The following is a 12,827-nucleotide window of genomic DNA, read 5'->3' on the forward strand; positions in this document are numbered from 1 at the left end:
TATCATCAATATTTGCATTGTTGCTATTTGTTGCTAGAGATTTCCTGCCTGGCCCACAGTCAGGGCAAATCTCTTTCACCTGCCAGTCCCACAGCCTCTCAGACCCGACCAAGTAAACACAGAGACTTATGTTGCTTTCAAACTGTATGGCCGTGGCAGGCTTCTTGCTAACTGTTCTTATAGCTTAAATTAATCCATTTCCTTTAATTTATACCTTGCCACATGGCTCGTGGCTTACCGGCATCTTCACAAGCTGTTTCTCATCGTGGCGGCTGGCAGTGTCTCTCTGACTCAGCCTTCCACTTCCCAGCTTTATTCTCCTCCTTGCCCCGTCTATACTTCCTGCCTAGCCAACGGCCAATCAGTGTTTTATTGATTAATTAGCAACACATTTGCCATACATCCCACAGCACTTCCCCCCCCTTTTTTTTTTTCAAAAAGGAAGGTTTTAACCTTAGCAAAGTAAAATTACATATAATTTGGGAATTTGGGCGTAGCTTCTCTTACTACTTCCTGCTGGAAGGGGGCACTGTATCTTATGGGGAAACAAAGAAAATTTTAGAATTATGGAATAGTCCATGAGGCTGTATCGTCTGAGCCAGATGCCTTCAAACCATTCTGGATGTTGGATCATCTGGGCCATGGTGTCATTGGAGACCTTTCAGGGGGTCTTGGCTGGTCAAACCTGATGTATCTTAATCTGGAACAAATCCATAGCCTTTGGCTTTCTGTGGGAACAAAAGCAGAGACTCCTTTCCAAAGTAACATATCCTTACATCCAAATTTTGAAGTCAAGGTACCTTTAAAATATACATTTTGGCATAACTCAACAGCTTTTACAATCAAATGTTTTTCTGCAGTTAAAAATCCCAAAGACAACACAATCCAGATTCTCAGTGTAATATTCATCTTCACCTGGCTTATTTTTTATATTAACTTTACTGTCTCTTTAAAGACTTTATTTTTTTATCTATGTATTTGTTTCTATAACCCTATACATCACCTTTTTTGTCTCTTTCAAGCCTACGTATCTTTTACACACATTTTAGACTATTACATCTGAATCTGTCTTATTGTGTATCTATTCCTTTAAACTGCAGCAGCTGTGGCTGCTGGCTCCACCCACTTCAGCTTCCCAACATGGCTACGTTTACCCCAGCTCTGGGAGCTATCATGGGTCTATGCTTTTATCCAAGCAGCGTGTAGCCCAAAAACCTATTTTTTTGTTTTGTACCTGCAAAGGCTAAATCCACCACGCAGCTTAATGTGCCACTTGCAGAGGCCTGATTCCCGCCATACTGCAGGATGAGCATGCACGCCAGGAACCCACCAGTAGCTGAAACCAGCAGCTGCCGCTCATTTGAGAGAGACAATTAGGAACTGTTTTTAGCTCCGTTTTAGAATCTTTTTTTCTCAGTTTTTAGGTGGAAACTCTTGCCACCACGTTGGACGCCATTTGTTGCTAGAGATTTCCTGCCTGGCCCACAGTCAGGGCAAATCTCTCTCACCTGCCAGTCCCACAGCCTCTCAGACCCGACCAAGTAAACACAGAGACTTATGTTGCTTTCAAACTGTATGGCCGTGGCAGGCTTCTTGCTAACTGTTCTTATAGCTTAAATTAATCCATTTCCTTTAATTTATACCTTGCCCCATGGCTCGTGGCTTACCGGCATCTTCACAAGCTGTTTCTCATCGTGGCGGCTGGCAGTGACTCTCTGACTCAGCCTTCCACTTCCCAGCTTTATTCTCCTCCTTGCCCCGCCTATACTTCCTGCCTAGCCAACGGCCAATCAGTGTTTTATTGATTAATTAGCAACACATTTGCCATACATCCCACAGCAGCTATTTAAGTTATTGTCATTGTTGATACATTGGCTTTTGGTTTTTAAAACCTTAGCATATACTTTTTTGTCTCTGTGTTCTAGTTACTTCCAGTTGTCAACATAACAGAGCCTACAGTCATCTGTGAAAACCTCAGTTGAGGATGTGACCCATCAGAATGGCTGATTGCTTTGTCTTTGAGAGATTATGTTGATTGCTGATTGATGTGTGAAGGCCCTTGACTGAGGGTACAATATCCCTAAGAAAGTTGGCCTGGGATGGATAAGAATGCTAACTGAGCATGAGACAATGACCAATTAAGAGAGAAAGCTACTAAACAAAGATTGTTCATGATTTTGCCTTCATTTGCTAGCCTGAAATTCTATCCTAAGTTCCCACAATGATGGATTGTGATCAGGCAGAATCAGCCAGATAAACCCATTCATTACCTGCAGTACTTTTGGTTACAGGCTTTAATCACAGCAAAAAACAAGCAAGTTAGAACAGAATATTACTACATCAAAAGTGATTTTGTTGCTGTAAAGGGAAAGGGAATGATTACTTTTGAAAGAATGTTAAAGATATCCAGATTTAGATGTCAATAGACATTGTAAGCTGCACAGAGAGCTAAATTAGCTGTTCTTGTAGTACTTGAAATAAAGCAGTGCTAAGAGTAATGCAGACAGTAGAGGTTGAGGTCACAGGATTTTAGTGGAAAACAGACTCCACGATAAATTAAGCTAGAGGTCATTTGTTTGATATTTCCCCTCTAACCTTTCTTATTATGTCAAGCACCCAAGAAATTGAGTGAGGCAGGATTAAAAAATCATGATGCTGATTTCTTAGATGAAATATTGACTATCTTGGATTTCTATTACTTATGATTCATTCAAGATTACAGTAAAAAAAAGCAACAAGTGGGTCATAAATAAATGAAAAGTCTATAGATTGTGAAGAAAAACAGCACTAGGTAGTTTCAGGTGACTGTCAAGTGCTGAACAAAGGCAGGGATTTTCAGGTAGATTACAACATTAAACGGAAGGTTCTTATTTTACATTGGAAGCCTATCAAGGTGCTCTAAGAGTGAGAATCCATCCTTCTATTCCCTCAGTTAATGGAAGGATTTGGCAAAATAATTCCTAGTCCAAAGAAGCAATGTCATAAAAAGCCTGCAGCTATTGTGTTTCAGGTACTGTTCAGCTCCTGTGGCACTGCAGCCAGCCGCTTGGACCCAAGTAAACACACAGATGCTTATATTATTTAAAATGTTTGGCCGAATAGCTCCGGGTTCTTGCTATCTAGTTCTTATATCTTAAATTAACCCATTTCTATTCATCTATAATATCCCTTGTGGCTCATGGCTTACCAGTATCTTAACATCTGCTTCTCATGGTGGCAGCTGGCAGCGTCTTTTGACTCAGCCTTCCAGTTCCCAGAATTCTCTTCTCTCTTTTTTGCACCTATACTTCCTTCCTGGCTACTGGCCAATCAGCACTTTATTTATTAACCAATTAGAGCAACACATTCACAACACACAGAACATCCCACATCCTTCTATTCCCTCAGTTAATGGAAGGATTTAGCAAAGTAATTCATAGTCCCAGTTGCCTGCTGCAACTTTGGTCCAAGCATGGCAGGATCCATCCCAACATAGGAGGCACATTTTGGAAAATCATTAATGTTGTATTGGTTCTGGAAATAAGAAAGATGCAAAATTTAAGCCCATGCATTGTTAGGCTGTGATTTCAGTTCACCACAAACTTGTCCTCATAGTAGGTATGTTTTCAGAGTCAAAGAGAGGTATATTTTAGATAGACTTGTCATCTTCAAACTCTTCAGAGGTCTATGGGATATGGCCTTTAAGATATTTTAATAATATAGATTCTTTTAAAGAGAATGAGGCATGTCTGTTTCTGACAACACCTATCTACTTCAGAGAAGATAATAGGCATTGAAGAAACTTCATATGGAGTTTACTTTCTTTGTGGCAAAATTATCCAGTTGGAAAGAAAGTGCTAGTTTGTTCTACAAAATGGACAAGTGGAACAGAAACGAAAGTGACTGGAGAGCATTACCAAGACAAGGTGAGACAATCCTTCAAATATCCAGATTTACAGAAAAGTCTGTCAATTATGTGAGGCTGACAGGCTAAAGATGGATGCCCCAACATTACAGAAGAAACTTGAGTGGCTGTCCAGGTAGCCAACTCTTTCCGTCATTTTTCACATATCTTAGAATTCACTTGCTTGCACTTCCTGCTTACTTGGATAATATTATTTCATTCTCAAGTCTCTCATCGAGTGAATATGTTAGAATTGTAGTTATAGTTTTGCTTATTAACAGATTCAGAAAAAAAATTGTAAAGTATATGCCATTGAGAAACATTAAAAGATAGTTTTGTTAATGCAAGTTAGAATAGAAAGTGAATTAGTTACAACCTTTTGAACTCACCAAAACAGGATAGATAATGGAGTATTTGCTTTGTATTTGTCAAATGTTTATGGAATAGGCATTGTTGATATTTTTACTGCCTGAATATATTCTATATAGTTATTGTACTTGCATATAGTTGTTCTTATATTAGTTATATATAGTTCAAAACAAAAAGGTAAAAGTATGGTGATAATTTGTTTGTGCTCTAACAAATACAGCTTGCCTAAAGGTCAAAGGTGGAGCTAGCCTGGAGGTCTGTATAGACAACAGACAGGAAACGATATGGCTCGGTTTAGTGGGGAAGTGATAAAGCAGTATGGAAACAGAAACTCAGCCTTTTTTATTCCTGAGAAGTCATGGACATAAAAGGTGACTTTAGCTACCTCTTTTGTTTTTCTGACCTTTCAGCATGTTCTCTGATATCTGACTCCAGGAATTTTTTGTTGTTAAAACCTTTTAGAATTCATGTTACAAAGATGCATATATGGAGTAGAAAAAAGAAAAAGTGAGATGTATAGGAAGTTTTGGGGATAGAGCCATCTAAACACTTTGAAACTGAAATCCCAGAGTTACTGGATTTGATGGTTGCTGTCCAGGGTTTCAGACTTGCCTTGGTACAGTCTTCCCCCGACTATGTCTCAATTTCTCTCTTTTGGAAAGGGAATGGCTATCCTGTGCCATTGTATATTGGAAAAATTTAAATTTGTTTTCTGATTTTACAAGATGACAAAGACAAATTATTGTCTTGTGGCTCAAAATATATTTTTTGGACATTTGAAGATTGTAGACATGGTTGCAGACTATCAGGATCATTGTGGTGACTAAATTCACTTTCTTCATGGCAGATCCTGAGCCTGTAGTGACCTGGGTCTAAATCTAATGAACTGAATGAAAAGCTCCCAGATAGGATGAGGTTTTTGAACATGTATCTCTCCTTGGCAGCTTTGTTTTGGGGTGTTTGTGGAACCTTTAGTAGGAGGAAACTTTTTGGATGAAATTCCACATTGTGGATGGCTTTTGAGTATTTATAACCTCAACTCATTTCTTGTTTGTTTTTTTTTTTCTACTGTGTTCTGGTAAAAATTAATCAGCCAGCTTCCTTTTTGTGCTGTCATGTCTTTACCACTATTATAGATGGTAACACTAAATTGCTGAAAATACAATTAAAGCAATTGTTATTCAAAGCTGAGCCATTTTGCTAGCCTGTTTTTTTAAAATTATTTATTGATTTTATATTTGTTTCTGAACACAAGGTTTGTCTGAGTAGACCTGGCAGTCCTGGACGATTCTCTATAGATCAGGCTTGCCTCAAAGATTCTCTTGACTCTTGCTCCCACATGCTTGGATTAATGGCAGGCCACCATTTCTGATTTTTTCTTATTTTTATTAATGGATGATGAGCCTAGAGTATTAAGTTTTTGTACATGTCAAGCATATTCTGTTTTGCTGAGCTTTACTCCAGATTGAATTTTGAAACTTGACAGATGGTATCATTTTCTTTCCCAGGATGGCAGTATTCACAGCATTAATTCTGCCTGGACCTTCTGAGTCATTAGAATATGGATGCTTGATATGTGTCCTGCTTGTTGTGTTTGTATTAATTTTTAATGACTATGATTTCATGCCTGTATACATAGACATGCACCACACTTTTGTTTGGTCCTCTTAGTTGTCAAAAGATGATCTTACAACCCTTGAGCTTGGAATAATGGATAGTTGTGACCACCACGTAAATACTGGCAATTGAGCCCACCTATATGTACAATCAGCAAGAGCTCTTAACTTCTGAGCTGTCTTGCTCTATGTTGATTCTTTATTATCAACATTTATATTGCTAATGTTTTCATTTGTCCAATTGTTTAGCTGCTTTAATGCTCAGTTCCTCTTTGAAAGATTTATTAAAGTTACCATTTAAACTGAAGCACTTCATATTTCTTTAAGATGAATACAGAACTAGAGTGAATACATAATACTTTGTAGGACCTTCTTAAAAAAGCCTCTGATTTCTTCCTATTTGTTTTGTTTGTATTACTGATTTTGGCAGGGGAGACAGGTTCTTAATATTTAAGTCTTGCTGTCCTAGATCTGATTGCATAGTATAGGCTAGCCTTCATTTCAGAGTCAGGTAAAACTGCCTTATTTTTCTCAGTTCTGGGATTAAAGGTATGAGCCAATACACCGAGTTTGCTCATCTCTTTTGTAGTTAACAATTATTCATACAGTTTCTCTCATGTGTACTCAGTACTGATGATGGGTTTGCTTGTCTCTCTATGTCCATTAACAGGTGTTTCTCTTGCAAGATGATATCCCATTCAGAGTGTTCAGAACTGATAGATGTAAACCTCTTATTCAGTTCCTTTCTAAAGTGACTTGATGACTATATTATTATGTCTGTGTTATAAAGTAAGTGTGGGAAGCACTAGAATTATATGACTATACTATCAAAGAAGCATGCATTTACAATGTTGTCAGTATCATATGTTTTGTCATATGCATATGTACAATGCATTTATGTATGGCATTTGTTAGGATGCAGTGACCTATAATGATGTGCATGTTGACTTCACTGAGGAAGAATGGGCTTTGCTGGATTCTTCACAAAAGAATCTCTACAAAGATGTGATGGTGGAAACTTACAAAAACCTCACTGCTATAGGTAATACTTTAAATTTTCCTTCATGTTTTAAAATAAGAGGAAACCTGTTTCTTGGTTATTTATGCTCTTCTGTAAATTTGATTGAGAATGGGGGAGAATGAGGTGGAGAAATCAAACATGGTTGTAAGGAGCATTGAAGTGAATAACTTTAATTTTGCACTATTTCCAATAGTATTTCATATATTTCCTGGTACTATATTTTAGGCTACATGTGGAAAGATCATCATATTGAAGAGAATTGTCAAAGTTCTCAAAGACATGGAAGGTAATTTTCATGTGCAAGCTGATATAAATGTGTCTCTGAAGATATTTTAATGTATATGTCATTTTTAAAGAAATGAAGCAATGTAAATAATCAGTTTAACATACATTATGATCATTCAATGCTCTCAAAGCCATATACCTCAATGGCACATAAATATATTGTGTTTGCAAGTCATTCCTTTAAGAAAGAGGAAAAGGAATCAATGCATTAACAGAAATTGCCCTTTGAGTTTTGGCTTCATCAGAGCTATGCTGTACAATGACAATCCATTCAGTTTCATACTGTTTATATTATAAAAGGCATATTAATTGAATATGTGCTAAGTGTATGTTCAAAACCTTCTAATTGGAAAATAGTCCATAGTAAAACTGGTGTCATATATATATATATACATATATATATATATGTATATATATATGTTTTTTTCTGTGTGTGTGTCTTTGCTAAGTTTATTTAGTTGGATAGATAGAATCAAGAGTTAAGGGGCAGTTGTTGTGGAGAAACCTTAAACCCTGTACCACATATTGATGAGGAACAGAACATCCAACTGTAAATGAAATGTGGAAACCTTTTAGTTGTTATTCTTTCCTTAATAGGTATATCATCTGTCACTCTGGATACCAGCCATGTGAACATAGGAATATGGAAAGAAGAAATGTATGTTTCTTCATCTCAGAACAATTAGAAGTTATGTAGTAGTCTCCCTCTTGAGTAAACTTGTTGAATATGATTCAAGTTTACAAACAATTGGTTTTCCAGCTTTATTGGAAGTAGATCAACAAACACACTGCAGATAATCCCTGTGAGTCCTGGGAATTTGTAAATGCTTCTGTTTGTCCTGGCTCACTTTGCAAATGTAGCATGACTTACAGTATAGGAAAATGTATCAATGAAATAAGTGGGGTAAAGGTCTGAATTCTTCCAGTTCTCTTCTATAATGTGAAAAATCTCATAGAGAAAAAAAAATCTACCATAAATATGAGCCAGGTAATAATGGCTTTTAGATTCACAAGCATCTTCAAATATTAAAAAAAAAAATCTTTAATGAAGTGGAACAACTTGAGTGTAAACAGTCTGTTAAGAACTTAAGATCTTATTCCTCTTTACATTTATAGAAAATTGTAAAACTAATTCATGCAGATATACAGGTTCTACAATGAAATGAATGAGGTAAAGCTTTTACATGTGCCAATTATCCTTGCAGGCATGAAAGAAGTCATATTACAGAGAAACATTCTGAATATACTCAAAATGGTAAAGCCTTTGGATATCACAATCATCTTAAAAAGCATGAAAGAAGACATACTGGAGAAACAGCATATGAATGTAACCAATACGATAAGGCCTTTGAATGTCACAGTTGTACTCAAAGGAATGAAAGATCCCATACTGGAGAAATACCCTATAAATGTAATCAATGTGGTAAAACCTTTGGATGTCGCAATCATCTTCAAGTCCATAAAAGAACACACACTGGAGAGAAACCCTATGAAAGTAATCAGTGTGATAAAGCTTTTTCATGTAACAGTACTCTTCATGTTCATAAAAGAACACATACTGGAGAAAAATCCTATGAATGTAATCAGTGTGGTAAAGCCTTTGCCCATTACAGTAATCATCAAATGCATAAAAGAAGACATAGAGGAGAGAGACCCTATGAATGTAATGAATGTAGCAAAGCCTTTGCTTGCCCCAGTCATCTTCAAGTCAATAAAAGAACACATACTGGAGAGAAACCCTATGAATGCAATGAATGTGGTAAAGCCTTTGCACAACATGGTGCTCTTCAATCGCATAAAAGAACACATACTGGAGAGAAACCCTATGAATGTAAGCAGTGTTATAAAGCCTTTGCTCATCATACTTCTCTTCAATTGCATAAAAGAAGACATACAGGAGAGGGACCCTATGAATGTAATGAATGTAGTAAAGACTTTGCTCATCCTAGTCATTTTCAAGTACATAAAAGAACACATACTGGTGAGAAACCTTATGAATGTAATCAGTGTGGTAAAGCTTTAGCATGCCAGAGTAGCTGGAAAAAGCACAAAAGAACCCACACTGGAGAGAAACCCTATAAATGTAATCAGTGTGATAAAGCCTTTGCACAACACAGTCAACTTCAAATGCATGAAAGAACACATACTGGAGAGAAACCATCTGAATGCAATCAATGTGGTAAAGCCTTTGCACAAAAAGGTCATCTTCAAAGTCATAAAAGAACACATACCGGAGAAAAACCCTATGGATGTAATCAATGTGGTAAAGCCTTTGCTGATCAGAATGCTCTTAAATTACATAAAAGAACTCATACTGGAGAGAAACCCTATGAATGTAAGCAATGTGGTAAAGCCTTTGCTTATCAGAGTGCTCTTCATGTACATAAAAGAATACATAGTAGAGTGAAACCCTGTGAATGTAGAAGGTAAAATAAGTGGTAAAGCCATTGCTTATCACAGTTCTCTTCAAGTACATGAAAGAACACATATTGGAGAGCAACCCTATGAATGTAATCAGTGTGGTAAAGCCTGTTCACAGCACAGTAATCTTTAAATTCAAATACATAAAAGAACATACCTGGGGCTGGAGAGATGGCGCAGTGGTTTAGAGCACTGGCTGCTCTTCTTAAGGACCGTAGTTCAATTCTTAACACCTACATGGCAGCTCATAACTATCTGTAACTCCAATTCCAGAGGATCCAACACCCTCATACCATGCACACAAAATGAAGTTGAATTAAAAAAAATTAAAAATAACATACTGGAGAGAATCACTATGAATGTAATTAATGTGATAAAGCCTAGTCACAATAGAGAGTAAACCTATGACTAAATCTTTTAGGGTATAATTGGTCTCTCAAAGCCAATTACAGTATACTTTGAGGATCTGATAAAACTCATACCAAAGGAATCTAAATATATATTAATTGGTATGAGCTTTAGCCAACACACACTTACATTCAATTACACAAAATTATTTATTCTAGAGAAAAATATCTGAAATGTCAATAATTTTTTCAAGCTTTATCATATTTCTCTTTATTTTGTTTACACCTGTAAACATATGGATAAAAGGTCTATGAATTTAAATGATGAGGTAACCTTTTAGATTTTATATTTCTTTTCAATATCATGACATAATGAATCCAGGTGTAAAATTTTATAGATCTGTATTATTACTTTTTCTTCTTCTTTGATAAAACATCATGTCTAAGTGAACTTACAAAAGGGTTTAATTTGGTCCTTGGTTCCAGAATAATACATGAACCCTGTGAAAGTGGAATGAAAAAAGTGTCAGACATGGCAATTGAAGAAGGACAATAAGAATTCAGATCTTATACCTGTAGGATAAGCAAAAAATGTAAATTGAAAATGGTGTGCAGATGTAAATTCTCAGGCCAACCCCCAGTGACATATTTCATCCAAAGGGCAGCATTTCTTAATTCTTCCCAAATGATATCATAGACTGAAAACAATTGATTTATATGACTTCAAGCCTGCATGCTTGCTTTCTGTTACATAAACCAATTCATAATGGAGAAAAATCTGTAACCCTTTAGATGTTTCAACACCTGTGTTTCAGGAATTACAATATACAAACATTCAAGATTGAAAATTAATTTAAAGATTTGTTTTTATTTTAATCATGCATTGTCTGTGTGTCTTTATGTGTGTATGTGCTTCTGGTTTCCAAGAAGGATAGACCTTTGGAGCTTCTTGTTGCAGGAATTACCAGAAGTCATCAAAAACCAAACCATGGTCCAGGGAATGATCTTGTGTTGAAGGCTTGGCCATGTCTCTATCCCGCTGAATATGTTAAATCTTTTTTATATCATCTTGATATCAGGAAATAGGGGGGAAATCATACAAAAGAAAAAATATTTATATAAACAATTTGGTTAAAATTTTAGACATCACAGTTGTTTTCAGCTTCAAGGAAATAAATGATTCAAGTATTTTTCATTGTAGCCTTTAAGTAAGTAAATTATGAACCCAGTTCACTAAGCCCTGATGTGAACACCACATTTTGGCTTCTATTTTGCAACATTTGAGGAAGATATTGAAGTGTGGGATATGTGTAGAAAATCCAAATTGTGAAGTTTATTTTGTGATCCTTATATTCCTCTCTGGCTTTTGCTCATCTTATTTTGTGCTTTCACTTACTGAGAGGTATTTATCTGCTGCATTGTATAGAATGTGATGGCCATTGTCTACGTGGTCCATTTTCATTTAAGTCTCAGGCAGCATATGATCATCCTTTTCAAGTAAGGATGTCTCGGAAAGGGTGGTGGATTGTTTTTCCTGATTTTATTTTTCATAATCTTTCACAGATTTCCTTGAAATGTGTGTAATTCAGCCTGGCTTTAATGTCAGTAATTACTCATGGATATATTTGAATTAATAATTCTTATGTGTCAGTCTCCTGTACAAGTCCAAGGGTAGATGATGTACTTACAATGATTGTTGTTTTGTCAAAACATTTTAATGATATTAATGTTAAAATAATTAATAGAGAACATAAAAAACATTAAATACTTTATGTATGTATCCAAATAAATTTTTCTTCATTCTGAAAGAGATGTAATAATTTAAGTTAATTGGCACTTCATCTTGAAGTATTGTCTTCTAAGCAAATTAGCCAATGATGCCATATAATATAATAACAATGAGATTTACTTTAAAATTTTTCGTGTGTGTGTGTGTATGTGTGTGTAATGTAGGCCATGACAAATGTGGAGAATAGAAGACAATTTTATGGAGTCTACTTTTGTCCATCTTCATATGGTGATCATGATGAAGTCACAGCCTTTCACAAGACAGACATTTCTAACACAGCTGTCTCACTGATGCTCAAATAAGAGTAGTTGAAACATTAAATCAGTATAATATTGTCTTTTGGGGTTGTAAACATGTTTTAATTGAAATATAGTGGAAAATAGGAGAAATTGAATAATCCTATTTGTTAATGAAAATTATATTTTGTTATCTTCTTTGTTTTTGTATTTTTCTTACATGTAGAATGAGTAAGTTTATTCTGAGGACCAAACATTTGTTCATAACACCTTCTCAGAACCCAAATAAATGTCAGACAATTGTTTCTGCGAGTAAAGTAAAGATGGTTGCTGCAAATACTGATGTCCTGAGTTTAATCTCTAGGAAACCCATATTACTCCTACAAATTTTTCTCTTATTTATACATTTGTGGTATGGCATATGCATACTCACAGACCAGCATATACATAAATAATTTTAAAACCCAAACAAGTGTCATTGAAGTCACTGACAACCAAATGATTCCCTGGCTTTCATCTCTAGAGCTTGCATGGAATAAATGGATAACAGACACATATAAGTTGTCCTCACACTGTCATATACATCTCGTGACAAAATGATATACACACAAACATAGCTCAAACATTTATAAATTGATGAAATCAAAAAAGCAAATGAATTAATCCAGTTATTGAGAACATATGAAATGGTTTTCTAGTTTAAATTATTATTATAGAATTTCAAGAAGTAATGTGGCACATCAAAAAATTAGTGATTCCATCCTGTATCTTATTTAACTTTTAATTCTCTCATTCAAAGATGGGTCATTTTAAAAATAAATCTCAGTTGGGCTCAGAGTTGCATGCCTGTAATCCCAGAA

The 12,827-nt window shown here is 35.6% G+C and overlaps 1 protein-coding gene across 1 annotated transcript; it reads left to right on the top strand.

Moving 5' to 3' along the window:
* Nucleotides 1-7,247: 7,247 nt before the first annotated feature.
* On the top strand, nt 7,248-10,717 carry LOC131900953 (zinc finger protein 431-like). The gene is made up of 3 exons (XM_059252261.1): nt 7,248-7,257; nt 7,772-7,832; nt 8,380-10,717. The coding sequence occupies exons 1-3, from the start codon at nt 7,248-7,250 to the stop codon at nt 9,602-9,604; spliced, it is 1,296 nt and encodes a 431-aa protein (XP_059108244.1). The 3' UTR covers nt 9,605-10,717.
* Nucleotides 10,718-12,827: the final 2,110 nt, after the last annotated feature.

This window comes from Peromyscus eremicus, unplaced genomic scaffold (assembly GCF_949786415.1).
Source record: "Peromyscus eremicus unplaced genomic scaffold, PerEre_H2_v1 PerEre#2#chrX_unloc_1, whole genome shotgun sequence".
NCBI lineage: Eukaryota > Metazoa > Chordata > Mammalia > Rodentia > Cricetidae > Peromyscus > Peromyscus eremicus.